The sequence below is a fragment of the Eumetopias jubatus genome, unplaced genomic scaffold (genome assembly GCF_037043125.1).
Source record: "Eumetopias jubatus isolate StellerSeaLion01/CBP00866 unplaced genomic scaffold, mEumJub1_p1.0 scaffold_15, whole genome shotgun sequence".
NCBI classification, from domain to species: domain Eukaryota; kingdom Metazoa; phylum Chordata; class Mammalia; order Carnivora; family Otariidae; genus Eumetopias; species Eumetopias jubatus.
In genome coordinates this window covers 33,073,361-33,099,211 of record NW_028274821.1, presented here as the reverse complement: position 1 = coordinate 33,099,211, position 25,851 = coordinate 33,073,361, and the positions used below count along the sequence as shown (strand labels likewise).

The 25,851-nt window shown below is 35.7% G+C and overlaps 1 protein-coding gene across 3 annotated transcripts in view; it reads right to left on the bottom strand.

The window, feature by feature from the left end:
* KDM4C (lysine demethylase 4C) overlaps positions 1–25,851 on the bottom strand; it is a 506,632-nt gene that overhangs the window by 123,050 nt on the left and 357,731 nt on the right. For all 3 annotated transcript variants that reach the window (XM_028107256.2, XM_028107255.2, XM_028107257.2), the window contains 2 exons: positions 14,804–14,859; positions 12,495–12,603 (listed from right to left, as the gene is read on the bottom strand). In XM_028107256.2, coding sequence (XP_027963057.1) covers positions 12,495–12,603; positions 14,804–14,859 — 165 coding nt within the window. The remainder of the gene's footprint in view (positions 1–12,494; positions 12,604–14,803; positions 14,860–25,851) is intronic.

The following is a 25,851-nucleotide window of genomic DNA, read 5'->3' as shown; positions in this document are numbered from 1 at the left end:
ATTAAAATTCTAACATTAAGTAAAAAAATCAAAGTTAAATGGTACAGTTTAGCCTTAACAGCTATGGAAATGCCCTGCACTTTGTGTGTCTCAGGCTGATAACCTGAACTCTGAGCTGTCATTTTCTTGAAACGTCCCTGAAGGAAACAGAATGTGATTAAGGATGAACACATCATGCTTGCTTGTTTGCTTTCCCCAGTGCAGGTGGGCCGTCACCCTCTGCATGCACAGCAAGCTGAGGTTAAAAGGCTGTCATGCCTTATCTATGCAGAATGTACACTGCAGTGGTGTCATGTGCTGTAGCTATGGGGCAGGGACCCCCAAATCAGCATGTGGCAAAGAGCAGAGATGCAGCAATGCTGTCACAGACAGGGAAAGAAGATTCAATAGTTCTAAGGCTACCACTAAGATAAACGGAATTTTGAAATTAAATGGTGATTGCCCCTGTCAAATTGAGAAGCCTGAAAATGCACATATTTAACTGCTGGGCCTGCCAGGTAAAGGAGTGATTTTCATGTTGCTGGCTTCTTCATTTTCACCTTATAAAAAAGGATTCTTAGAGAAACAGTACTTAAGAGTTAGAAGTATTAAATTTTGTGTGTGTGTGTCTAAAAACATTTGGGTCATTAATCTCCCTCTTAGTTCTAAGCTGACCTGCCAACTAAAATTATTATTTGAAAAATATTTATGAATTTGCTTTGAGAAACATAAGAAAGGGGTAATACCAAAGGATAATTCTCTCTGAACGGCTTCTTCCTAGAGAAATTTTAAAGCAAATTTCTACAGCAGTACTGAGGTCATGCCTTTTACTGTGCAATATAAAAGAACAACAAAATCCTTCAATTCTTTAAAAAACAACAACTCCAAGACATGGTGGTATTTGAAACAGTACATATTATAAAAAGTTTTTCATTATTATGAATGTTTTTTATTCATATTGCATTGTGTTGTGAGCTATGACTAATTTGAAATTTGGTTAATAAACCACTATTTTAAAATTACATTTTTAAAGATGTTTATTATTTCTAAAGTGATCTCAAACTAATTTTATATCTGAAAGATGTACATTTTTAATATTTTTATCTATTTGTTAGAAATTATCTACCCAAGATAAACACCCTGACATTAGAAAACAGAAGAGCCTATTTCAATCTCTCTGAAAGAAATGCCTTAGATGAATGCTCTATTCTAGCCCTTCCCTTCTGCCTTTCAAAATGACCCAAAGAACAAACCACATCCTTGGAAGTTCTACATCTAAATCCTTCCAGAATGTAAACCCCAAAAGAGGAATGACTCTATCCATCTTATGCACCCTGTCATTGAGCACCAAATGCTATGTATAATCAGTTCCATACGTATTTATTGACTAAATGATTGATAAATGAATGAAAGAAAAACTCTTTATCCCACAATTTTCCTCAAAACCTTGAAAATGACAGGCTGGAATTCCCAAATTATTAATAAAAGACAATTTTATTATATTTCAAGATATACTTTGTAGTAGAAATTATTCTAAGTAGATTCTCACAACAGTAAAGAAATCTGTTATTCTTCCGTTGTCCCCAAATCAAGAGCTGTCAAATATAAAGCTGTGACATCATTAAAACTAAGAAAAGATAACTGAATAGATCTGTAGGTCATGATTTGTTTTTTTGTTTTTTTTAACTATAGCAGCTGACATTACATTTCATGCCATTGAGAGTTTTAGAATTAAATATAGGTCAACAATCACTAAACACATCAACCAATGACATTGAAATAAATCATACCAAATGGCCAGCATATTATAAGCTAGTGTGACACTACCCCTGCTTTCATAAATAAAAAATGAGAATTAAACTTTCATAGTAAAATATTTCAGCAGACTAGACTGCAAATTTTGACATAGTCAATTTATCACTGTAAAAATCAGACAAGGCTCACTTGGCTCTGGTCAGAAAACTCATTAGTCTATTAAAATTATACATTTGCCAGAGTGTCACCATTCTTCTTACTGAAAAATATCTGCTATTTAGTGAAAAGATTTCACAATATTTTTTTGCTTTGTCTATAGAGAAAAAGTGTTTTAAAACTGATGAATTTTTAAATCAATTAGGAGCAACAGATGGCTCTAGGAAAATAATGTTTAAGTGTTAATTAATCTTAAGCACTATCCCTATAAGGAAAAGTGGTCAACTTATTTGACTACTTTTTTCATTTATCTAAAGTAAAATATTTTGTTTTTAAAGAAAGATGGAAGGGTGCCTGGGTGGCTCAGTCGTTAAGCGTCTGCCTTTGGCTCAGGTCATGATCCCAGGGTCCTGGGATTGAGCCTCACATCGGGCTCCCTGCTCAGCGGGAAGCCTGCTTCTCCCTCTCCTACTCCCACTGCTTGTGTTCCTTCTCTCACTGTGTCTCTCTCTGTCAAATAAATAAATAAAATCTTTAAAAAAATAAAAATAAAGAAAGATGGAATGTATTTTATATTCTGAATGAAAAAATTCACGATTTAAAATTTTATTCTAAAGGCAGTTTTATCTCAAAAATATTAGTGAAAAGATTATTTTAAACTAAAACTGACATTATAACAAAAAGCAAACCTGAAATGAATACCTTTTCATGTGTTTGAGCAACCCCATATGATTTTTACAGCAAATCCTTTTTCATATTGTGGTCACACATCTTGGCAACAACATCCCAGAGCAGACTGTTTCTACTGGTTGCAGGACACATTTATCTTTCATGAGAACACTACACTCTTTCTTGTTCATCTTTTTGCAAATCAGACTATTTCATTTCTACAGGTTTTGTTTTCATTTTCAATGTATTTCTTCTCTTTGCTCTAAGACAGAACATAAATGAAACTTCTGGGGCTAACACCATCTTGCTTGACTATTACACTTCAAACCAGAGTTTGGAGTGCCAGATACATATTATTATGAACCAAATGCACATCCAGACAAAGCACAGTAGTTCACTACCCCTGAATTACTGACCAGTAATAGTTACTGTCACATGTCTCTAGCCCTAACAATCTAGGAGCAAGCTGTTAAATAGCTATATACCCATAAGAAGTAGGATTCTGGCACATCTCCCTCCTGAGCCACACCAGATGAACCACAAGGACCTCAGATTAAGTATGTGCAATATGTACTTCCCCCTAAACTCTGTGCTCCTTCCAGTGATGATAAGCCCTATGCATGGCATGACCACTACCCAAGCTACTTAGCCAGAACCCCAGCTTCCTCCACACCTAGCTTACCCTGCCTCTGATCAGTTTACTTCTCTCCATCCCCAGGTTCATGCCAAAATCATCTTTCACATGATTACTGAAACTCCAGTCCTGCTCTCTTGAATACATTCTCCATACCAGAAGCAAAACACCCTTCTGAAATATGACTATGATCATACTATTTCATTTCATAACACACATTAAAGGCTCTCCAGTGTGTTCAGGATAAAGTACAAAATCCTCTAGAATAGCACTGTCCACTAGAAATACAATATAAGCCACATATGCAATTTTTAATATTTTAGGAGCAATATTAAAAGACAGATGAGAGAGGAAAGAATGGGAAATTATTGTTCAATGAGTAAGTTTAGTTTAGAAAGATGAAAAAGTTCTAAAGATACAGGGGCGTGAGATGTAAATACATTTAATGCCACAGAATTATACACCTAAAAATGATTTGAATGAAAAGTTTATGTTACATATATTTTATAATAAAAAAAGAATCGGGGTGCCTGGGTGGCTCAGATGGTTAAGCATCTGCCTTCAGCTCAGATCATGATCTCCAGGTCCTGGGATCAAGCCCCACATCAAGCTCCCTGCTAAGTGGAGAGTCTGCTTCTCTCTCTGCCTCTACCTCTCCCCCCTGCTCATGCTTCCTTGCTAACTCTCTCTCTCTCAAGTGAATAAATAAAATCTGGAAGGAAGGAAGGAAGGAAGGAAAGAAGGAAGGAAGGAAAGGGAGGAAGGAAGGAAGGAAAGAAGGAAGGAAGGAAAGAAGAATCAGGTGAAATTAATTTTAAGAATATATCTTATTTAACTCAAGAAATCCAAAATCTTATCATTTTGACATATAACCAATATAAAAATTAATGAGATATTTCATTCTTTTTTTCATACTAAGTCTTTGAAATCTGCTGTGTATTCGCACTTATAGCACATCTCAATTATGATATTAAATTTTCAAGGGTGTTTGAAGTGTGCACCTACCAAAACTATAGTTGTGTTTCATGTGTTTATGCTGCCTCCAGTTTTTAAATTCAGCTTATTTAAAATTAAATAAAATTTAAAATAAAAGGGGAGGGTGAAAATATAGTTCCTGCCAACACTAGTCCTTTGCCCACCTGCTTCAAGCTACATAAGAGGAGTGGAAATTAATTGGGAGGTGTCTAAGTCAGGGTTCACTTAGAGAAGCAGAACTGCTGTGAGCACTGTGCAACAGAGGCATATTTCGGGGCTAGATGTTAAACAGCCCTTGCATGCTGTTGCTCAATATCTGTGGTTGGGCCTAAACTTCTGGAGGATCAGCTGGACTGGCAGGCGTGTGGATTTGAATGAGAACAAGAAAAGCCCCAAAACTGTTTAAATTCAGTTCTTCAATAACACTAACTACATTCCATGCACTCAACAGCCATAAGTGGCCAGTGGCTACATGCTGGACCGTACAGTTTTAGCTCATCTGAGGCTTCTTCTCCTCAAGACTCATCTCTCCCTCTTCATACTTCATGCTCCAGCTCTACTGAAATTTCATTTCCTAGACTTCACAATTTCCTTCCACTTCCAGGCTACTAAGCCTACTGACCCCTCCTCCAGCTAGCTCTTCTCATCTTTCAGGTCTCAGATTAAGCATTATTAGGCATTGCTTCTTCTAGGAAGCTTTTCTCCACCTCTATATTACCAACCCTAATACCTCAAATCTAGTAAGGTCCTTCACTGTGTTCCAAATTTTTACTACGATAGATCCTTACATACTGCTTTGCAATTGCTTGCCTAATGTTCAGTAACTTCCATTACTCTGTAATATCTATAGAAATAGAAATGAAATAAAATCTATCCCCTAACCACATAGCAAATCCTAAATAAATATTTATTGAACAAATGAATGAATAAACATATGAGAGAGCACCAAGAACCTACTCCTTCTGGAGTAGAAATATTTATCTGCTCTGTTCTTGATTGGTCAAAAGGCAGCTCATGGAGATTTATGAATCATTAGCCATAAGCAATGACCTACTTTGAAGGCAACTGTATTACAGGCCCTTCACTTTCTTACTTCATCCTCACAACCACCCCAGTTTATAGATGAGGTTAAGAGAGATTAATCTGCATGGCAAGCTTGCCTAAGTGGAGGACATTGGCCTCAAACAGTCTTAATCTCAATGTAACAGAGACTTAGAATTGCTTGGTCCAAACAGTAATACAGATGAATACTAAGACCCTTTCATATTTAAATCAATAAGTCCAAACTGTGGCTGGCTACAACTGTGCTGATACCTGTATGTATGAGCTCATGTTAGAAAAGGGCATCACTAAATTGAGAAAACATGCCTAAAATATACCACAGTATATATTAAATAACTTATTTTTGTGGATTTTTAAGAATGCCCTTTTAAGGGAAAAAAACCTAATTAATACTAAAATATTAGAACAACAAATAATAATGAATCCATTATTTTACAATAATGACTATACCTTTCAAAAACTATAACCTCTCTTCTGTCATTCACTGCTGACCAAGCAAAACCCTATAGATTGTTTAGCGCCATCTAGCAGCTTCCTCGGTTTGGCACGTGTTTGTTGGAATTGGCCCAGTCAATGTTGGAGTGAAGGGACTGATCCCATCTCTGGAACCCCAACCCCAGCTCACTAATTCAATTAAAAGATCTGTCAGTAATCACTACTCACACAGACAAGATAAAAAAAAAAATGAACCATTCAGCAATACAAGCTAAAAAATAAGATTACTCTCTTAAATATTCTTGAATCATGAATTATGTGAAGTTCTACTTATCTAACTAATAATGTTTTAAAAATTAGTCCCCAGGAAAAATGAGTTCAAAACTAAAAATTTAAAGATTTCAATCAATTTCTTTTTGCCTCAGAGTTTTCTTTCAGCAGATAAAGAAAATCCATAGTAACAAGATAACATTTCATGCATTTACACATATTCTCCTATAGATGTCTACAGCCTTCAGAAAGTATATTATTTGTAGTCATGCCTATCTGACATTTTCCATTTTACTCAAAAGATTTTATGGTTTGGTATTACAGCAATATACAAATTTGACAGCTTGCAATAGGATCTAGTCCCTGTAGCAAATCATTCTGACAGTTAAGTACTATACAGCTACTAATATACATTTTTTTTACACTAAACTTATTTAAAAATCTTACAAAAAATCTTACAAAGTTGATGATACAATATATGTTGAAATTCTGAAGAACAGTCTTAATGATATAAATTTCATACTGAATTTTATAAATAATTGGACCCTACACACTACACAATTATTTCATTTGTAGTATAACTTATTCCTCCTTCGGTAGTTCACTTTATTAAGAGCAAATTTTTCCTCAACAGCATTTAAATAATAAAGTCACTCATCATGGTCAATGTTTAGTATTTTCTTATAATTCCTTTGTCTTTAAAAATAACTGAAGATGTGAATAAAACAGTACATGTGTTAACGTGGAACATAATGATTTTTTTGATTGCCTTTACAATGCTACTTTTTTCTTTTAAAGTGATATAATATAATCAATTATGTCTTTATATTTCCCAAAATGCATTAACAGAGGCTCTGTCAAATATACCCGTGAGTCCTCTAGAAAGAAAGCAAAGCTGATCTCTAACATTGCTGTAACATTAACTAAACAGGGCTCAGTGTGATCTTACAGCATGTGAGGCAGACCCCATCTCTATCTCTCAGTAATTCTATTTTTAGTATTCAATACATCTGATAACATAAGCCAGTTAGCAAGAGAACAAGTGCCTTATTCTAAGAAATAGGAAGCCTGGATGTATTTTTTCCCCTTGGTTCAACTTTTCAGCTGGAACACCACAGTGAAACCACTCTATTTTCAGAATTGACGTACCTTTCAAAACTATAATCTCTGGCTTTCAAGTTCACTATTATTTGCCTTCAGGTACAAATTTTAAAGTGTATAGAGGCTTCTAAGCAGAATAGTTGGTCTCAGCCAGATACTGAAAGGCTTGTAGCTCAGTCATCATTGCAGTGTAAATTCTTTTTCAAAATAATGTTCTTCACTCAGAGAACACTTGTGCCTGTGCTTGGTTCACTCATCAAATACACATCGGAGGTCACTAAAGGCCTAGGGGCAACTTCAGCTATTCTAAAATTCATTTCTCTCTCTATTTGGTTGCAAAAATAGGATTTCAAATGTAAAAATCTTAGGAATGTCTACACACATAGAAACCAAAGGCACAGTGCTATGCTACTGTAAGGATGGATGTGTGGTCAACAAACAACCAAGGTTTTTAATGCAATGACGGCAATCAAGATAAACATCATTTGCTTTGATACATGCAATTTAATGTTTAAATATTCTTAGAACATTTCTATTTGAGAACTTTCTCTCCAAACAGGAAAAAAATTTTAAACTAATGGCTGCATCGAAGGTCTGCTATGATTTCCCAAGATTTCTTAGAATCCACAAACCTGCCTTGCTGTTTTATTTATAACAATTCCACAGATATTTAATTAATTTAACCTTCAAGAAGTGATTGATATATGTAATAGACATTCATGGTAAGTATGTAACAAATAACAGAACTTCATGCTGTTTTACTCCTTTTGTTAGGTTCTTAAAATGTTCTTCCCTTAAATTTTAAAATCGAATTTGAAGATTTTTTGGTGATCTGCTTCCAAAAGATAACACTGATACTGAAGATTATTTCAGCAGATAATACTGCTGTCTTCTGTGTGATTCTACTATAAAAAGAATATATTGTTTGTCCTCTCTAAATTTCTGTCCTTAACTCTTCTTCCCGGTAATTTTTACCTATATTTTTTCCATTGTGAAAATTAAAAAAAAAAAGACATTCTAACTTCATATGTGTTTTATCTCTATTTCCTTTTCTGGTATTCTCATCTTTGCCCAATTTTGCTCCTCTTCCAGAGATTCAATTATGACCATGGCTAACCAATTATATTAGTAGAGAAAACAAGATGGAAGGAATTGAGATAAGGAAATGACTGAGTAAATTCTAAAATCTGTATGACGTGGAGTCAGATGTTTTCTTTTTTGTCTTCAGGCATACCCATCGATGGCCTGTGACTTCAAACAAACGGCTAGCCTGGCTATCCCTGAGCACACCGATCAAGTAGGGGTTGCAATGTCTTCAGCATCCTCCTCATCCTTTGTCCTACCAGGCAACAATGCTCTGATGTTCACTGGAGAGTGGAGAAGGTATTTAAAATTATCAACCACATAAAATGAAATACATTGTCTTGAAAAGAAATCTAGTGTCATCATTGCTGTCCATTTAATTATCTAATGAGCAGAGACCACACCTGTATGTTACCAAACAAGGTAGCTGGATGAGATAAAGGTTCTTCATAAAAGCACACACCATTTTAGTATCAACATAATCCACTGATGAGCACTGAAAAAGTTGTTTTCCATTTGCTCTTTTTTAAAAAATGGTCATTATAAATAAGAGGGAAAATCTACTAAAGTAAACAAACCTTCTTATATGCTCTGCAAAAAAAAAAAAAAATCTTCCTACACAAATCATTGTACAGAGAGGTATTTCAAAAGCTGCAAGTTGAACCAATGAATAAATAAAAGACTAACGATAGTATTACCAAAACATTCGAATACTTCTGCATAAATTCCACTATTCCATGTTCTAGAAAGACTAATAATAATGATCACTTTTTTTTTAAATATACAGCTTTCATACTTCAGAAGACATTTTAAACTTATGTTTGCCATCAGCTGTTCTTTAAGCCTCTTGCAGTTACTGGCTGTTAACTAGTGTTGCTTCTTACTTATACAGAAAAACACTAACTTGCCCCAAGGGAAAGCTGTTCTTTTCATATGGCTAAATGAAAACTGAACTAAAAAACTGCCCTCTGGAATTCAGCACTTTGAATGCACAGCCAGTAGCATTTTCCCTTTCCTGGTGCCATCTCTGTCTCTCCATTTCTCCGTCTCTCCGCCTCTCTCTCTCTCTCTCTCTCTCTCTCTCTCTCTCTCTCACACACACACACACACACACACACACACACACACACACACCAACACATACACCCCTCTACAAATGTGGGCAAGACTCCGATTAGGCACTTGTTAAGGAGGTAATTTAAGGGCAATGGGATGGAAAACTGGTACAGCAGCACCACCTAGTGGAAACTGGGGAGACGCTCAGAGTCCCCCTTGCTGCTGTTCCATGGGTCAGTGCTTCCTTTGGAGCAGCTTACAGAGACTTGTGCATAAGCTTACCACCACAACTTTTAAAGAGGAAACCATAAAAAGGCAGAAGCCATTGGTATTATGTGATCCAACCCTCCAGCCACAATAATTTTAAGTCAGAAGCAGAAATAATAAATAACAATTTGCTGCCTTTTATTCCATAAATATTTACTCAAAATTACCGTGTGCACACACACATACACATCACTTGATTACTATTCAAAGTTGTTCAATTTTTGTAAGAATAATTAATGTTAATATTAATATTATAAGTGTTAAAATAATCAGATTATATAATAATTATACAGTAGTAAATATACATATATGTTGCCGAATTTCATTACTTGGTTGACAAATTCAATTTGCCAAAAAGAATTCTCTAGGATTGTTTTTAAAAACAATTAAAAATTTCTATTCTCTCAGTCTCCAACTTACTTCTTTCAACCAAGATATTCTGTCTGAAAATGACAAAAGTTAAAATTTCCTCTTTATGTGTATGTCTTCCCTATAGACTAGTGGGTAGGTTCTCAAATGGGAATGATATTGCCTCCCAAAAGGTATCTAGCATTGCCTGTTTGGTCTGGGATGCTCCAATCTACAATGCACATGACAGTCACCCAGAACAAAAAATTGTCTAAAAGTTGAGAAAGCCCATCTAGACTGTAAGATGCTAAAAGACAGGAACAAATGTCTTATTTGAAAATGTACACCAAGTACCTGGCAAGGTAAGGTAATAATGGTTTGGTGAAATAAATTGGTACTAACTTCTAACGTTGGCCATGTACCAACAGATTATTTAAACTTTAAAATGAAAGAATGCTAATGTCAGGAAAGCAAACCCTCTGCACATATAGGGCAGAGCATTCCGTTCCCTGGAAGGGTATATCCCATGCCACACACAAGTGATCATGTGTAAATTTTGTTATTCAAAGCCAGCCCATCTGAGTCTGATCACTAAGTGAGAAAGACTGGTGCACAGATGCTATACAATGGGAGATTCACCACAGTGATGGTGCTTTCTTGACAATTCTTGATAAAAAAGTCATCTAGACTTTTGGTTGTTGCCCACTTTCAAACTGTAACAGAATTTTTGAGTGATTTTTTTCCCCCAAAATGAAGTTTTTCCTTGTATTTTCCCACTTAACCACTGTGAGCATTTTGATAAGTACCACTTGATAAATACCAAGAAACTCTCTATGCATATAAAACTATTAAGAACAGAAAAAAATCTGATCTATAGCCTGCTAATTTCACCCAAATAAGTCAATAAACAGCTCTACACTGCCATTAGAAGTAGACTTTAGATGATCTTAAATTCAGTCAAAATTTATGCTTTTCAAGGTATCAATTGTCTAAGGATGTAAAACATTCTGTAAAGAGTATGTGATATACACAATCAAGGTGAGGCATAGCAATGAGAAGAAAACAGTAAGCTTTGGCACTTTAGATGTCAAATTTCTAAATATAACTTTCTGAATGGCATGGAAATGATCCCATGTTGTCCTTCCCTGCTGTTCCCATAAAACCCCTTTGGGACTGGTGTGAGTAACAATAAATCAGCATTCATGTACTAGATTAGCCAGGATATAGTTCCTTAAAGGAAAGTATCAAGAGCATTAAACTGGTAACAGAAGTCATCTTTCAGGATAGAGAAGCAAAGATGATTGTTAAATGCAGTGTTGGAATCTTTGCAAATACATACTACTTGTAAATTAGAGAAAAATTAAAATGTAAGACATTTGTTAATATTTGTCATGCTAAACATTAAATTCTTTAACATGTGATGAACTCAACATTTTTTAAAATATCCTACCCCATAGTCCTAATTCTGGCAAATGTTTTTTGCTTCTCATTGGAATGTGTGTGTGTTTTTTTTTTAACTGGTGACCAAGATACAAGATTTCAAACTTTCCTATGGAAGTCCTGGAGCTGAAGAACTTTTTACACTCTTCTGAATCACTGTGAGCTTTGAAGGGCCATTTAAATGACCCATTTCATTCACAAAACTTCACATCCTGAGCATCCTGGTGCTACCACCCACACCTGCCAATGACAATCATCAGGTCCACAGAGGACCACATATTTTCTAGCAATGTGAAATTCTTGATGCAGCTATAACAGAAAACAACAGTGTATACTTTCCCTTCTCTGAGAATGAAAGACTAGATTCTAAGTGCCTGTGACAGAGGTCTAGAGACAATATGCCCAGCTACCTGATGGCGAAGAGACAAGTTAATAGTTGGGTAGAAAGTTATAGCTACAGTGCCCAAAATATTCTGTAGTGGAAAGACCTCAAGTTAAAAATAAGAAGTACTGAAGAAATTCTAGAGAATTAAGTCCACATGTAAAACATACTACAGTATTTTAAAATCATGCAATGTAATGTTAGAGAAAATTATCATTAAATATGAAATTTAAGGGCCTAAAGTAATGCCTTCTTGGCTCACACTTTAACAGAACTCCAGTGTTGAGGAATGAAAGTCTATCCTTGGAATGAAAAATATTCTTAATAAGGAGAACGAGTAGGAAGATTTTTATGAAAGTTTCTAAACCAGTCAGAAGATAATCAGCCAAAGAGTCTGGCAAATTAAATGACTTGTATCTATTCATAAAGGAAAAAAATCCCTTGGCAATAATAAAAATTTTTCTATTTCCCTACAAATTTCTTAGTGAAGATGTAATGAAATCAGGTTAGGTGAATTTGCTAAGTGAAGACCAACCAAAGAGAGGCCAGAGAGAAAAACTAAACAATCTAAATAGAGATAGATAGTTCAGGTATATTACTAACAAACCTCACCAGACAGCCTATGGTTTGAAAATTCACACTAACCCAGAAAAAGTAGTATCCCTTTGCCTCATTTCAAACAGAACTGAGGAAGGTTATATCATACTTACAATATAATAGGAAGAGAATATGTACAAATAAGTAAATTTAGGCTAAAGGAAAATAAGGGTAGAATAATGAAATGAAGCTAAGAGAAAAATTGAGAATGTGACATTAAAAGAAATATTCAGAATTTGAAATTAATGCTGATTTATGAGGTAAAAAAGAAGCTTTACCACTCACCAATTTTAACCTCTGTAAAGGTATTCTGCCTACATCTATCTGTGTCCTTTCTGGGACATTAGTGAATCGAACTTCTGGGACTGCAACGGCACACATGACATGGGCCCACCTACAGGAAAGGAGACATGAAACATGAAAATAAGTTCCCTAAACTTAAATATTGTATACTTCAGCTAGGCGGTAGCAATTCTCACAGAGAGTAAATACACAGACAAGAAAGAAAGCCAAAAGCCTAAATCCATCACAGACTCTGAATTTTAAACCTCTTGGGTGATACCTGGATAGATTCAGTACCACCCTGCCCACCACTGCAACATGAAGAATGGGGTGAAGACCAGAGACTTGATCCTATCAATATATGGTATTTTTCTACACTGGCTCTGCAAAATACTGAAATGTAGGTTTTCTATTTCACTTGGTACTGAAATATAACAGGTGTTTAATATACTTAAGCTAATTAATATGTGGCAAAAGATTAGTTCAATTAATAAAAGGTATGAATTGGGTATAGCGTATAATCTTTTTACATAATATAAGTGTCATGAAAACTAAAACAAATAGTAAAGTCTTCTAAAAGAATTAACACTGATTAAGTCTTTAATTAAATTGTTTCTCATTGCAATCCTACTATAACCAAAAGAACCCAGAGATAAGGAGGAAAAAAATTTAGCTGGCTCTCTCATTTCCTACTTAATGCTGAGTATCTCCTTTCAAATTCTCCAGAAAAATGACATCCCCCATTAACACTATTTAGTTTCTCATAAATGTCATGCCCCAAGTAAATATTAAGACTCTTAAGGCTTAAAGACATCTTGAAGGAATTATCATATCCATCAACCTATTTTTAAGTCAAAGAGTATGTCACTCAAACAACATAAGACTCCATCCTGCCTTTAAAGACCACGGGAAGAGAGGACAAGTGTCAACCCCATCAGGGCATTCTTTCAAATCTAATAAATACTATAATCCTGTAGTAAACACTATTTCTGTCCTAGCCCAAGCATAGGAGGAGAAGTTGTTACCACTTTTGTCTGCACAGGAACCACCTAAAGCAATTCACAGTCTGCATGACCTATGTGATATCCTAGACCTAGCAATACTTTTTCTTATAAGTGCCAATCACATTAACTAAGACTGTGAAAGAGGAAGACCCAAAGTTAAGCAAAAATAAGTCTACTAGACCAAGCTTTATCAACACAGGAATGATAAATGTCTTCGCTCTTCCTTGTAAGCAATTTGAAACATGTGCACATGCACATAATTATGTTAATTTGATCATTACATTATATACCAGGGGTCCCAACTCCAGTGCCCACAGGGCCAGGCAGGAGGTAAGCAAATACACTGGTAAATTATGGTAACCTGGGGGTCATCTGTCCCATTTAGGCTAGGTTTTCATCCCAACATGTTATTGCTATACAGAGATGCACAATTATTTTTCAAGTATAGATAAAAATCTGGATTTTTGTATAAAATCTCTCAACTTTTAAAATTTGCATCAAATTTATAAAATGGTATGTCAGTCAACTAAAACATATTTTGTGGCTGGATTTGGCCCTTAAATGCCAACTTACGACCTCTGCTTCTATCATTTCTACATTTTCCTATTTCCAAAGGGATCTTTAATATGCTTTGGCCTCATTTTAAATACTAAAATTGGGTCATGAAAATAAAATTCATGCAAAAATATATTTCAACAACCACATTAAAAACCAGATTACCTTTCTTTTATGTTCACTTCTCTCTTTCAAGATTCTCTTCATATTCTCCAATTGTCCCCTTTAAATCTGAAAATCAATGTTTTTCTCCCTATGTTTCTATTTTAGTACATACACTCTCTTGTTAATTTGCTGGTTTTAAAAGTAAATTGTTTTGTTTTAATGTTATGACTATGATTGATTTTATTTATCTGAAGGTAACAGATTTCACTGTTTTCAGGCACATTGTTTTTATTAGACTAACAGGATTCATCACATTAAACACTAGGATTCCAATGGCACCTAGATGATATGGGCTGCCTTCACTTTAAAAACCGCCATCAGTAAAAGAGGGGTTATTCTTCATGGGTGTCAAAGACATGGACAGAAGCAAGGCTTAGACCACCTTCAACCAGGAGAGGTGAACTGCTGCTGTCAGTAATAGTCTCTGAAGACATGCACAGAATCCCAACCTTAGATCTGGACAACAAAAGCTTTGGAACAATGTGTCCAATAATGAGAGGTAACACAGCAAACTATCCATCCAGAGGTTCAACACTCTAGAGAGCAGAAGGAAACAAAAAAATTGAACACAATTAACACAATACTTACTTATTGTTCTTTGTTTCCTTAAGAGCACCCCCTCTCAAATTGCAGAGACAGCACTCCTAGGAGGAAAAAAAAAAAAAAAAAAAACACAATTATCAGACTCATTTAACAGACATCATTACTATTTATCTAAATATTCCCATAAATTCTAATTTTGTATTTTAAAATTAAAACCATCAAGAACTTCATGAAGGCCTATCTCTGAGCAGTTTAAGAAAGGAAAGGAAAAAGAGGGGGGAAAGTGAGAGTACACACAAAAATGTTCCTGAGATATTGAGGGAATTATCACTACCCTCCTACCATGTTCACTTGCCATCTCTAGGGGAAAGTTGTGACACAGAGCACTTGGTAGCCTGGAGAGTATTTACTAGAATTCTAGAACAGAGAATACATATATGATTAGTTCCTTGTGCTCTGGGAATCCATTCGTGTATACAGGATAGCTACAAAACAGAGTATTGGCAGGCTTTGTTCTGCAATAAGGATTAGCAGGAAGCTCTTTTTGAAAGATACTCTTCATAAAAATATCATTTGGGTCTTTCTGTGGGTGGGCAAATGGTGTTGGAAAAACTGTACTGATAAACCCAGGCTATCCACACCCAGAAAAAAAGCACCATGAAATGTTTTCCTTTCTTCTCCCCACATAAGTTTATAATTTGGGCACTTTTATATGTCTTAGATTGGCACAGACTGTTTCACTCCAAGATGACTGACTGACTCCCTTTACCACAAATACAGATTTTATTTATTATTTCTCACTACAATCCTATGAAAAGTCCATGAGAAAACAGGACTAGAGAGCAATGCAATGCCTTTTGCTGGCCTAGAATTTTTAAATTAAATATCTAAGTAATTTTTATTTTCAGCCTCAAGCACTAATAGATGTCCTCCCAATTTCTTGCATTAATACATTTTTTAAAATAACTGTAAGTTATTTTGCGGTTTTTCCCTTTATTAAAGAAATAAAAATTTCTTTATCTGTTCTCCAAGGTGATCTTCTTTAACTAAAGTTTTGCTTCACTTTACAGAGATTCCCTTTAACTTATCTACTATTAATAATGGGGTGTCAAACTCTATAGCTTTAATTTTTCGAGGAGAGCAATACCAAGGCAACTGAGGATAATCAATATACCTGCATAACTCCTAACAGGCAGCAAAAAAAGCAAACAACCAGAAATGTTCAATGGTTTTATGTTGTTTGGAAACACTGCACATCCATTTGAAATTTCCTGGGTTATTATTAAAGGTTAGAGTAGCAAAAGCTGCCCTGTGTATGTATATACATCTGAATCCATTATAAACCCAGATCAAGGAGATAACTCAATGGATTTTCTCTATAACAAAGCCAGATTCTAGAGGCCCTCGACATAATAGTTTTGATGAAGCACACAATGAAAGTAAAAGTTCAGTCCAAATATTAAAAATGAGAAATTTAGTAATTCAAGTTATTCAATAACATCCAAATTATTCAAAAACAATTTCATAAAACATTACTGATTTTAAGTATTTTCCCAGTAATTTAGCACACTTTCTACAGAGAGAGAGAGAAAATGAAAATAAAACACGAGGTAAAATATTTTCATTGACTATAAAAAGATGTCAGTATCGAAGTGAGAATGCAGCAGAGAACTGTGGATGGTGAGGAGCTCAGACACTAAGAGCATTAGATGCCTGATTAATGAAACTAGTAGTGAGAAAAAGCCTAAAGGGACAAGCTAGCAGAGTTAAATACAGCAAAGCAGCATGGAAGCTGCCTGAAAGCACCTGAGGAGGATCATTAAAAGGTACACATGCTGCAGAGCACCACCACAATGAGAGGAAACGGTCCTCTCAAATAGAACGTGTAGACTCAAGATTTTAAGGGAGGTTGAGAAGACTCCACTTGCCAAAATATGAAATTGTTTTTTTCTGGGATTACCAGTGACCTCCATGGCACAAAATCTAATTGCTCATTCCAAGTCCCTGGCTCGCCTGACCTGTAAGCGGCATTCAACATTGTTGATCATGCCTGACAGTTTCTACCTGAGGCTTCTATGTGACCTGATGTGCCCCTCACTGCCCTTCTTGACCTCTTTTTGATCCTCTGCTTCCTCTAACAGGAATCTCTTTCACATTCCTTAAACATGGTAGCTTTTGTAAGAGGCATTCACTTCTCTATCCACAACTGCTTGCTGGGCATCTGATCCACTTCCCTGACTCTCAAAAGGCCAGTGAGTGACTCAAACATTAATTACCTGGTATGTCTGACTGACACTCAACAGGCACCTCAAACACACATGCACAGATGAAGTCATGTCTCCTCAAACCTGTAGTCCCCCAGTGTTTGCTATCAGTGGCATCAAGCATCCTGTCTAGCTCAAGCTGGAGGATGTAATCTCCCTCATACTAGATCACATCTGTCATATCAGTTGATAACCCCAGCATCCCTCAGCAGACCTAAAATATGGCAACAGCCACCCCAGGTCAACCTAGAATCTATACGGATGGGTTTTAGTGCTTCTCAGTACTTAATGTGGTCCCAAAAGGCCAGGATCATCAGCCCTGGACCTTGTCCAGACTCACACTGTACTACTCTCCACGCATAGACACCCAGTGCCCCCAGACACCTCAGACACACCCTACACCATTCTTTATTACACTGAACACATCCTTGACATCTCAGCTTGAATGCTGATTCCTCAGAGAAGGCTCTCCTAATCCCCTGGACCAGTTACTTCTCACTCATTACTCTTTTTAATTATTTGTTGAATTCTTTTTGCTGTCATGAATAAACTGTAAGCTCGATGAGTGCCATGGAAATATTTGTCAGGTTACTCTTTCTTTATTATGATAGAGAATACATCTTCCAGATGAATCTGTTACATAATGAGAAAGGGCAAAATAGGGCAGAGTGAAAATCTTGAAAACTCCAAAGGATTAAAAAATTGCAAAGATCATTTTCATACAGGGACACTGAGGAAAGGAAGTTGCAGGCTCTGGTAACTTAACATGGAGTTAAGAAACAATGATTTGACATGGAGCTATTTTTGCCATGATTTACTTAAAAAATCATACTTCTTAGAAAAAAACAAAAATATTCATTGCCAAGTAGTTACTTATATGATTTATATGATATATATGATATCAGGGTTTCTATTCAATTCACTCAATTTTGAAGAACTAAGTAGGAAAGAAAAAAGTCATGTCCAGTTATGTCACTGTTTTGAGTCACCATCCCTCACATGGTGCAAACTAGTTGATCTGTCACAAGCACAAACATGTCAACTTGTCAATTCATTCATTTGTAAATGAACTTGCACTAAATGCCTATGTTTATAACCCAATAAAAGGCAATATCATATAGGATACTTTTAAACATTTCTTTCCTTTCTTAAATAGTACCTTATTGTCAGGCAACAAAATTGATTAATTCTAAAATTTAAAAGGTTAATCCTTACCTGAAAAGTAGCTCAAGTTTTCTTAAGAATCCATAAAATGCCTGATACGTGTAAAGGTTGATACCTACCAAATACACTAATTGTACTAATATTGCTCATCTTCTAATTCAGTGAAAGAATTGAATGAGAATATAGGGAGTGATAGAGTCCCCTCAGGACACTGATTTATTAAGTTGGTTATCAATAATAAATATTTTCTATTAGAAGAATAAAAGCTATATTAAAGGCCTAATTCGTTCTAAATACCCTGCCAGAAACCTCATATACTTTACCTCCCCTCCTTAACATGAACTTATTAGGTAATTTATATCCTACTTCATTTATGAGGAAACTAAGATTTAAGAGATTAGGTAACTTGTATAAAATCATCCAATCCAGGAGCCATCAAGCTTCATGGTCAGATATTTACTAATTTAGGCTTTGCACTACACAGTTGTTTCAACTAAACTCTGACATTGTAGGACAACATGTAAACAAATGGGTGTAGCTGTATTCCAATAACAATGTTATTTACAAAAACAGGCAGTGAGCAAGATTTGGCCCACAGGCTACATTTTTCCAAACCCTAGCCTATCAGCAAAAGGAGTAACTGAGGTTCAAGTTCAGGTCTGCCTGAGCACAAGTCCATACTCCTTTTCTCCAGCATCCTCTACCACTAAGTACAAACAAAGCAAGGCACAAGATTTCAAAGCAAAATGCCCAAATAAACAGGAAACTGTGCCTGCCCCAGGAAGCTCACACTTTAGGAGGGGACAAGACCTGTGTATACTTAACCATACTATGAAGAAGAGAGTGATAAAGGGTATAACCAAGTCTCCATTTCTTCATTTCTATAAATGACTAAGAATTCATTTTTTAACAAATCCCCTCAAAGGAACCCATATCATTAAAAAATTGTGTTACAAGCACCATGTATTATGTAACAATTTATATTCCTAGTTGTTTAATTCACCTAGCTAAAAAAACTCACTGGTATGAGATCATTAAATTGATCTCCACTTCTTCCTTCAAAGAATGATACCATTTTAGGCAAAAAGTAACATTTCACTTAGTCTGTGCAGTCTAACCTCAGGCTACATGAATCCAATTTAACTGACAGGAGCAACAGTAACACTAGAGAACCAGATTTTATCCTGATATTTAATGAAGTACAGATGGTCAGGGTTCAAAATCATGGTTCCGCCATTTACTAGTGGCATGACCCGCCTCAGATATCTTACCTGTAAAAGAGGGATAATACTACTTCCCTAAATGAGTTAATAAATGTAAAGCATTCCATAAACACAATACAAGAAGAACAGTGGTTAGATATGTGAAAGTTAATTGTGGTTCTAGACAACTTATGCCTAACATTGCCAGTGAATGATCTGGGTGTAGTGGTTTAGCAGAGAACAAAATAGAGATCTGTCAATAATTCTCCTGAGGTGTAGAAAGCAAGATGCAGACCTGCACAGAAAAGAAAACTCTCCAGGAACCCCAAATCCAGGCAGCTAGACTCTAGAGCAAGGAGGGATCTTCTATAGTTCTAAAAGCCGCCAACTTAGCTGTGAAAAGCAGACAGATGCTAGTTTCCACAGTGTTCAGAGAACAGGCACTGAAGAGAAAAATCCTGATCCTGTCCTCAAAACATCTGAAACTAGAGTGGACTGAGTCAAATTAAAGCTGCAACAAAGCCCAGACCTAGCTCAACTACAAATCAGACTGACCTCACTCCTACTCTAGAAATCTAACAAACAAAGGGCCATGCCCTTTCTGAAAATAAGATTAACTTCATTTGCTAAAAGACAAAATATCCAGCACACAATTAAAAAAAAAGTGCAAGGTACATTAAAAAACAAGAAAATATGATTTATGATTAAGAAAGTTAAGAATCAATAAAATCAGACACAAAAATGAAGAAGAACTGGGATGATCAGATGGAGAATTTAAAATTGCTATGTTCAAAATGCTAAAGGAGCTAATGAAAAAGATAACATGTGAAAAGATAGCAATATTTTAACAAAGTCATGGAAATTATTTAAAAAACAAATGTAAATGGTAGAAACGAAAAAATGTGACATCAATAATGTTGAATTCAATATATTTCAAAGCAGACTGGAATTGTGAGGGTAAAACTTCAATGACTTTAAGGACATGAATAGGAAATAGAAAGAATGAAAGAAGTTTTAAGAATGAAGAGAGATCTAAGGGAAAATAACCTGTTCAATTTCTGTATAATTGGAGTCTGAGAAGGAGAGGAAAGAGAGAGTGGATGAGAACAAACATTGGAAGAGAAAATGACAGAAAACTTTCCAAAAGCGGTGAAAAAAAAATGTCAACCCAGAGTGCCTGGGTGGCTTAGTTGGTTAAGCACCCAACTCTTTATTTATTTATTTATTTTTTTTATTTATTTGAGAGAGAGAGAATGAGAGATAGAGAGTACGAGAGGGAAGAGGGTCAGAGGGAGAAGCAGACTCACTGCTGAGCAGGGAGCCCGACGTGGGACTCGATCCCGGGACTCCAGGATCATGACCTGAGCCGAAGGCAGTCGCTTAACCAACTGAGCCACCCAGGCGCCCCAAGCACCCAACTCTTGATTTCAGCTTAGGTCATGATCTCAGAGTTGTGAGATCAAGCCCCACATCAGGCTCTGCACTAAGCATGGAACCTGCTTAAGATTCTTTCTCTTCTTCGGCCCCTCCCCACTCTCTTAAAAAAAAAAAAAAGTCAACCCACAGATCCAAGATGCCCAGCAAACCCCAACAGATAAATACAAAGGAAACACACTTAAATACATAGTAGTCAAAATTGTGAAAACCAAATATAAAGAACACACTTAAAAGCAGAGAAAATGAAAACACATTCAGTAAACAACTGTATGAATTACATCTGATATCTAACCAGAAACAAGTGGCAATGGAACATTATCTACCAAAATACTGAAAGAAAAAAGCTGGCAACCTGGAATTCATTTCCAAGGAAAATATCCTTTGAAAATGAAGATAAAATAAAAACAATCTCATAGAGACAAAAAATCTGAAAGAATAAAGGCAAATGATACCAGCCTGAACCATGGATGGGCAAAAAGGAATGAAGAACACCAAAAAACAGTAAATACATGGGTAAATTAAAAAATAAAATTTTTTGTATCTTCAAAACACATGCATACAAAGAGAGAATGAGAGCAAGAGACAGAGAAGGAGACTATAAGTTTCCTAAAAGCCTTGACTGTTTCAAACAAAAATATCAATACTGTAGAGTAGAATGTACGTAATGGTAAATATAAGATAAGACCATAAAGGGAAAGAGGTTTAATGAAATCACACTGTTGTAAGGTTCTTACATTGTTCATAAAGTAGGATGATATTGCTGGAAGGTGGGTCCACCATCTATCACAAAGGCCTCAAGAAGTTCCCAAATATTAAGTTCTAAGGAATATAAACTCACAATCAAAATGCAAAAAACATGCAAGAAAATATGATTCTATGAGCAGAAGAAACATAATGTAAAATTAGATACACAATTAATATCTTAGGCACAAGATATAAAATAAGCCCTTCAATGTTTTAAAATTAAATGTGGAAATTAGAAATATGAGACTATAAACAAATGACAAATCAGATTTTTAAGACCAACAATATAAAAATTCTACAACCAAAAAAAATAATGGAAATTGAAAACGTAAAAAATATATTAAATAGATCACTCTTGTTTTTTTATGTTATGTTAATCACCATACATTACATCATTAGTTCTTGAGGTAGTGTTCCATGATTCATGGCTTGCATATAACACCCAGTGCTCCATTCAATACGTGCCCTCTTTAATACCATCACCAGGCTAACCCATCCCCCCACCCCCCTCCCCTCTAGAACCCTCAATTTGTTTCTCAGAGTCCATAGTCTCTCATGGTTCATCTCCCCCTCTGATTTTCCCCCTTTATTTTCCCCTTCCTACTATCTTCTTCTTTTTTTTTTTAACATATAATGTACTATTTGTTTCAGAGGTACAGGTTTGTAATTCAACAGCCTTGCACAATTCACAGCGCTCACCATAGCACATACCCTCCCCAATGTCTATCACCCAGCCACCCCATCCCTCCCACGCCCCACCACTCCAGCAACCCTCAGTTTGTTTCCTGAGATTAAGAATTCCTCATATCAGTGAGGTCATTTGATACATGTCTTTCTCTGATTGACTTATTTCGCTCAGCATAATACCCTCCAGTTCCATCCACGTCATTGCAAATGGCAAGATCTCATTCCTTTTGATGGCTGAATAATATTCCATTGTATATATATATACCACATCTTCTATATCCAGTCATCTGTCGATGGACATCTGGGCTCTTTCCATAGTTTGGCTATTGTGGACATTGCTGATATAAACATTGGGGTGCACATACCCCTTTGGATCCCTACATGTTATCTTTGGGGTAAATACCCAGTAGTGAAATTGCTGGGTCGTATGGTAGCTCTATTTTCAACTGTTTGAGGAACCTCCATACTGTTTTCCAGAGTGGTTGCACCAGCTTTCATTCCCACCAACAGTGTAAGAGGGTTCCCCTTTCTCCGCATCCCAGCCAACATCTGTCGCTTCCTGACTTGTTAATTTTAGCCCTTCTGACTGGTGTGAGGTGGTATCTCATTGAGGTTTTGATTTGGATTTCCCTGATGCCGAGCGATGTTGTGCACTTTTTCATGAGTCTGTTAGCCATTTGGATGTCTTTTTTGGAGAAATGTTCATGTCTTCTGCCCATTTCTTGGTTGGATCATTTGTTCTTTGGGTGTTGAGTTTGATAAGTTCTTTATAGATTTTGGATACTAGCCCTTTATCTGATATGTCATTTGCAAATATCTTCTCCCAGTCTGTCGGTTTTCTCTTGGTTTTGTTGACTACTTCTTTTGCTGTGCAAAAGCTTTTTATCTTGATGAAATCCCAATAGTTCATTTTTGCCCTTGCTTCCCTTGCCTTTGGCGATGTTTCTAGGAAGAAGTTGCTGCGGCTGAGGTCGAAGAGGTTGCTGCCTGTGTTCTCCTTTAGGATTTTGATGGACTCCTGTCTCACATTGAGGTCTTTCAACCATTTGGAGTCTATTTTTGTGTGTGGTGTAAGGAAATGGTCCACTTTCATTCTTCTGCATGTGGCTGTCCAATTTTCCCAACACCATTTGTTGAAGAGACTGTCTTTTTGCCATTGGACATACTTTCCTGCTTTGTCAAAGATTAGTTGACCATAGAGTTGAGGGTCCATTTCTGGGCTCTCTATTCTGTTCCATGGATCGATGTGTCTGTTTTGGTGCCAGTACCATACTGTCTTGATGATGACAGCTTTGTAATAGAGCTGGAAATCCAGAATTGTGATGCCGCCAGCTTTGCATTACTTTTCCAACATTCCTCTGGCTATTCGGGGTCTTTGCTTGTTCCATACAAATTTGAGGATTATTTGTTCCATTTCCTTGAAAAAAGCGGATGGTATTTTGATGGGGATTGCATTGAATGTGTAGATTGCTCTACGTAGCATTGACATCACAATATTTGTTCTTCCAATCCATGAGCATGGAACGTTTTTCCATTTCTTTGTGTCTTCTTCAATTTCTTTCATGAGTATTTTATAGTTTTCTGAGTACAGATCCTTTGACTCTTTGGTTAGATTTATTCCTAGGTATCTTATGGTTTTGGGTGCAATTGTAAATGGGATTGACTCCTTAATTTCTCTCTCTTCTGTCTTGTTATTGGTGTAGAGGAATGCCACTGATTTCTGTGCATTGATTTTATATCCTGCCACTTTACTGAATTCCTGTATTAATTCTAGCAGTTTTGGGGTGGAGTCTTTTGGGTTTTCCACATAAAGTATTATATCATCTGCAAACAGTGAGAGTTTGACTTCTTTGCCAATTCGGATGCCTTTTATTTCTTTTTGTTGTCTGATTGCTGTGGCTAAATAGATTACTATTAATTGAAGAGAGAATTAGAAAAAAAGAAAGAGGGGTCCCTGGGTGGCTCAGTCGGTTAAGCATCTGCCTTTGGCTCAGGTCATGATCCCAGGGCCCTGGAATCAAGCCCCACATGGGGCTTTTTTCCTCAGCAGGGATCCTGCATCTCTCTCTCTCTCCCTCTGCCCCTTCCCCCCTGCTTGCGCTCTCTCGCTCTCTCTCCTGTTCTAATAAATAAAATCTTTAAAGAAAAAAAACAAAGAGCTAAATAACCAAAAACTAATACCACAAACTATTCAATAATGTATTCAATGGAACACTGAAATGTGTGTGTGTGACAGAGCCAGAGTATATGTGTCTCTGAATCATAAAAATAAATTCCAATTGATTTATCGATCTAAACTCAAAAACAAAACACAACTATAAAAGTATTAAAATAAATTGTAGGCAAATATATTGATGGATTTAGGATAAATATGAATTCTTAATATAACATTTAAAAGATAAAAGGCATATTGGAAGGACTAATAAATTTTTATTATATCAACATTTTAACATTCTGAAGGAGAAAATACTATATAAATTAACATAAGATGATAAGACAAGAAAATATTTCCAATATAAAACAAAGACTGCTATCCAGAAAGTATTTTTTTAAAACCCACACTTTTGAAAAATAGGCAGAAGATTGATTCAAAAACTCTTCATTGCCAATAAACACATGAAAGATACCTAACTTCAAGAATAAAGGGTGAAAAATGAAATAATGAGATGTAACTTTCAGATTATTAAATCAAAAAACATATGGTCTTGGGGTATATGAGATGTTATGGTAGCTCTGGAGAAGAATCTGGCATTATCAATCAAAATTTTAAATGCACATGAAGTATGACTCAGCAATTCAATTTCTTAGAGTATATCTTAGATAATTTATATCTGTGCAGAAGGAAGAATCTACAATCATCTCATTTCTGTTTATAACAGAGAAAACAGTTACCTCTGGGAGGAATAGGAATTCTCTGTTGCTTAGATTTTATTTGTTATGTCTGGATTTTTTAATAAGAATAGAGTCAAAATTGAAATTTAAAATAACAATGAAAAAGGTCTAGTAAATCCATAAATACTGAGTTACGAAGAATTAAACACTGCATTACTAAGTGAAAACACTACAGCCTGTTAAACTGTGATACCATTTGGGTCCCCCAGGAACAGTGAGCCATTACATTCGTGTATGTATAGAAAAGATCTGCAAGGACAACTGACTAAATAGTATCAGTAGTTTTCTGTAAAAGAGAGTTGAGAACTCAAGAGTGTTCAGAATGGGAGACTGTCTTAACAATGTTTAGTACTCTCATATTAAAAAAAGAAAACCCACAGACAATGAAATTAAACCTTTTTTATTAAATATGTGTAATTTAAAATTAATGTAACTGTGGAGGTTTAGCCTATTTTCTTAAATGAAAATTTTAAATGAGCACTATGATTTCTTCTAACGTCTTTCAGTGTATCAAAACTCCTTTCTAATCTAACCTCTAGAGACACACAAATACAACAAAATAAATAAATAAAATTCAACAGTCAGGGCTCATTGCCAGCCTTATTTTATCTCATGTTTAATGAGCATGCCTTTTCCAAGAACAATAACACAGTGTAAAATGACTCACTATTATAAAGATTTAGATATATTGCTAGTGAACCAA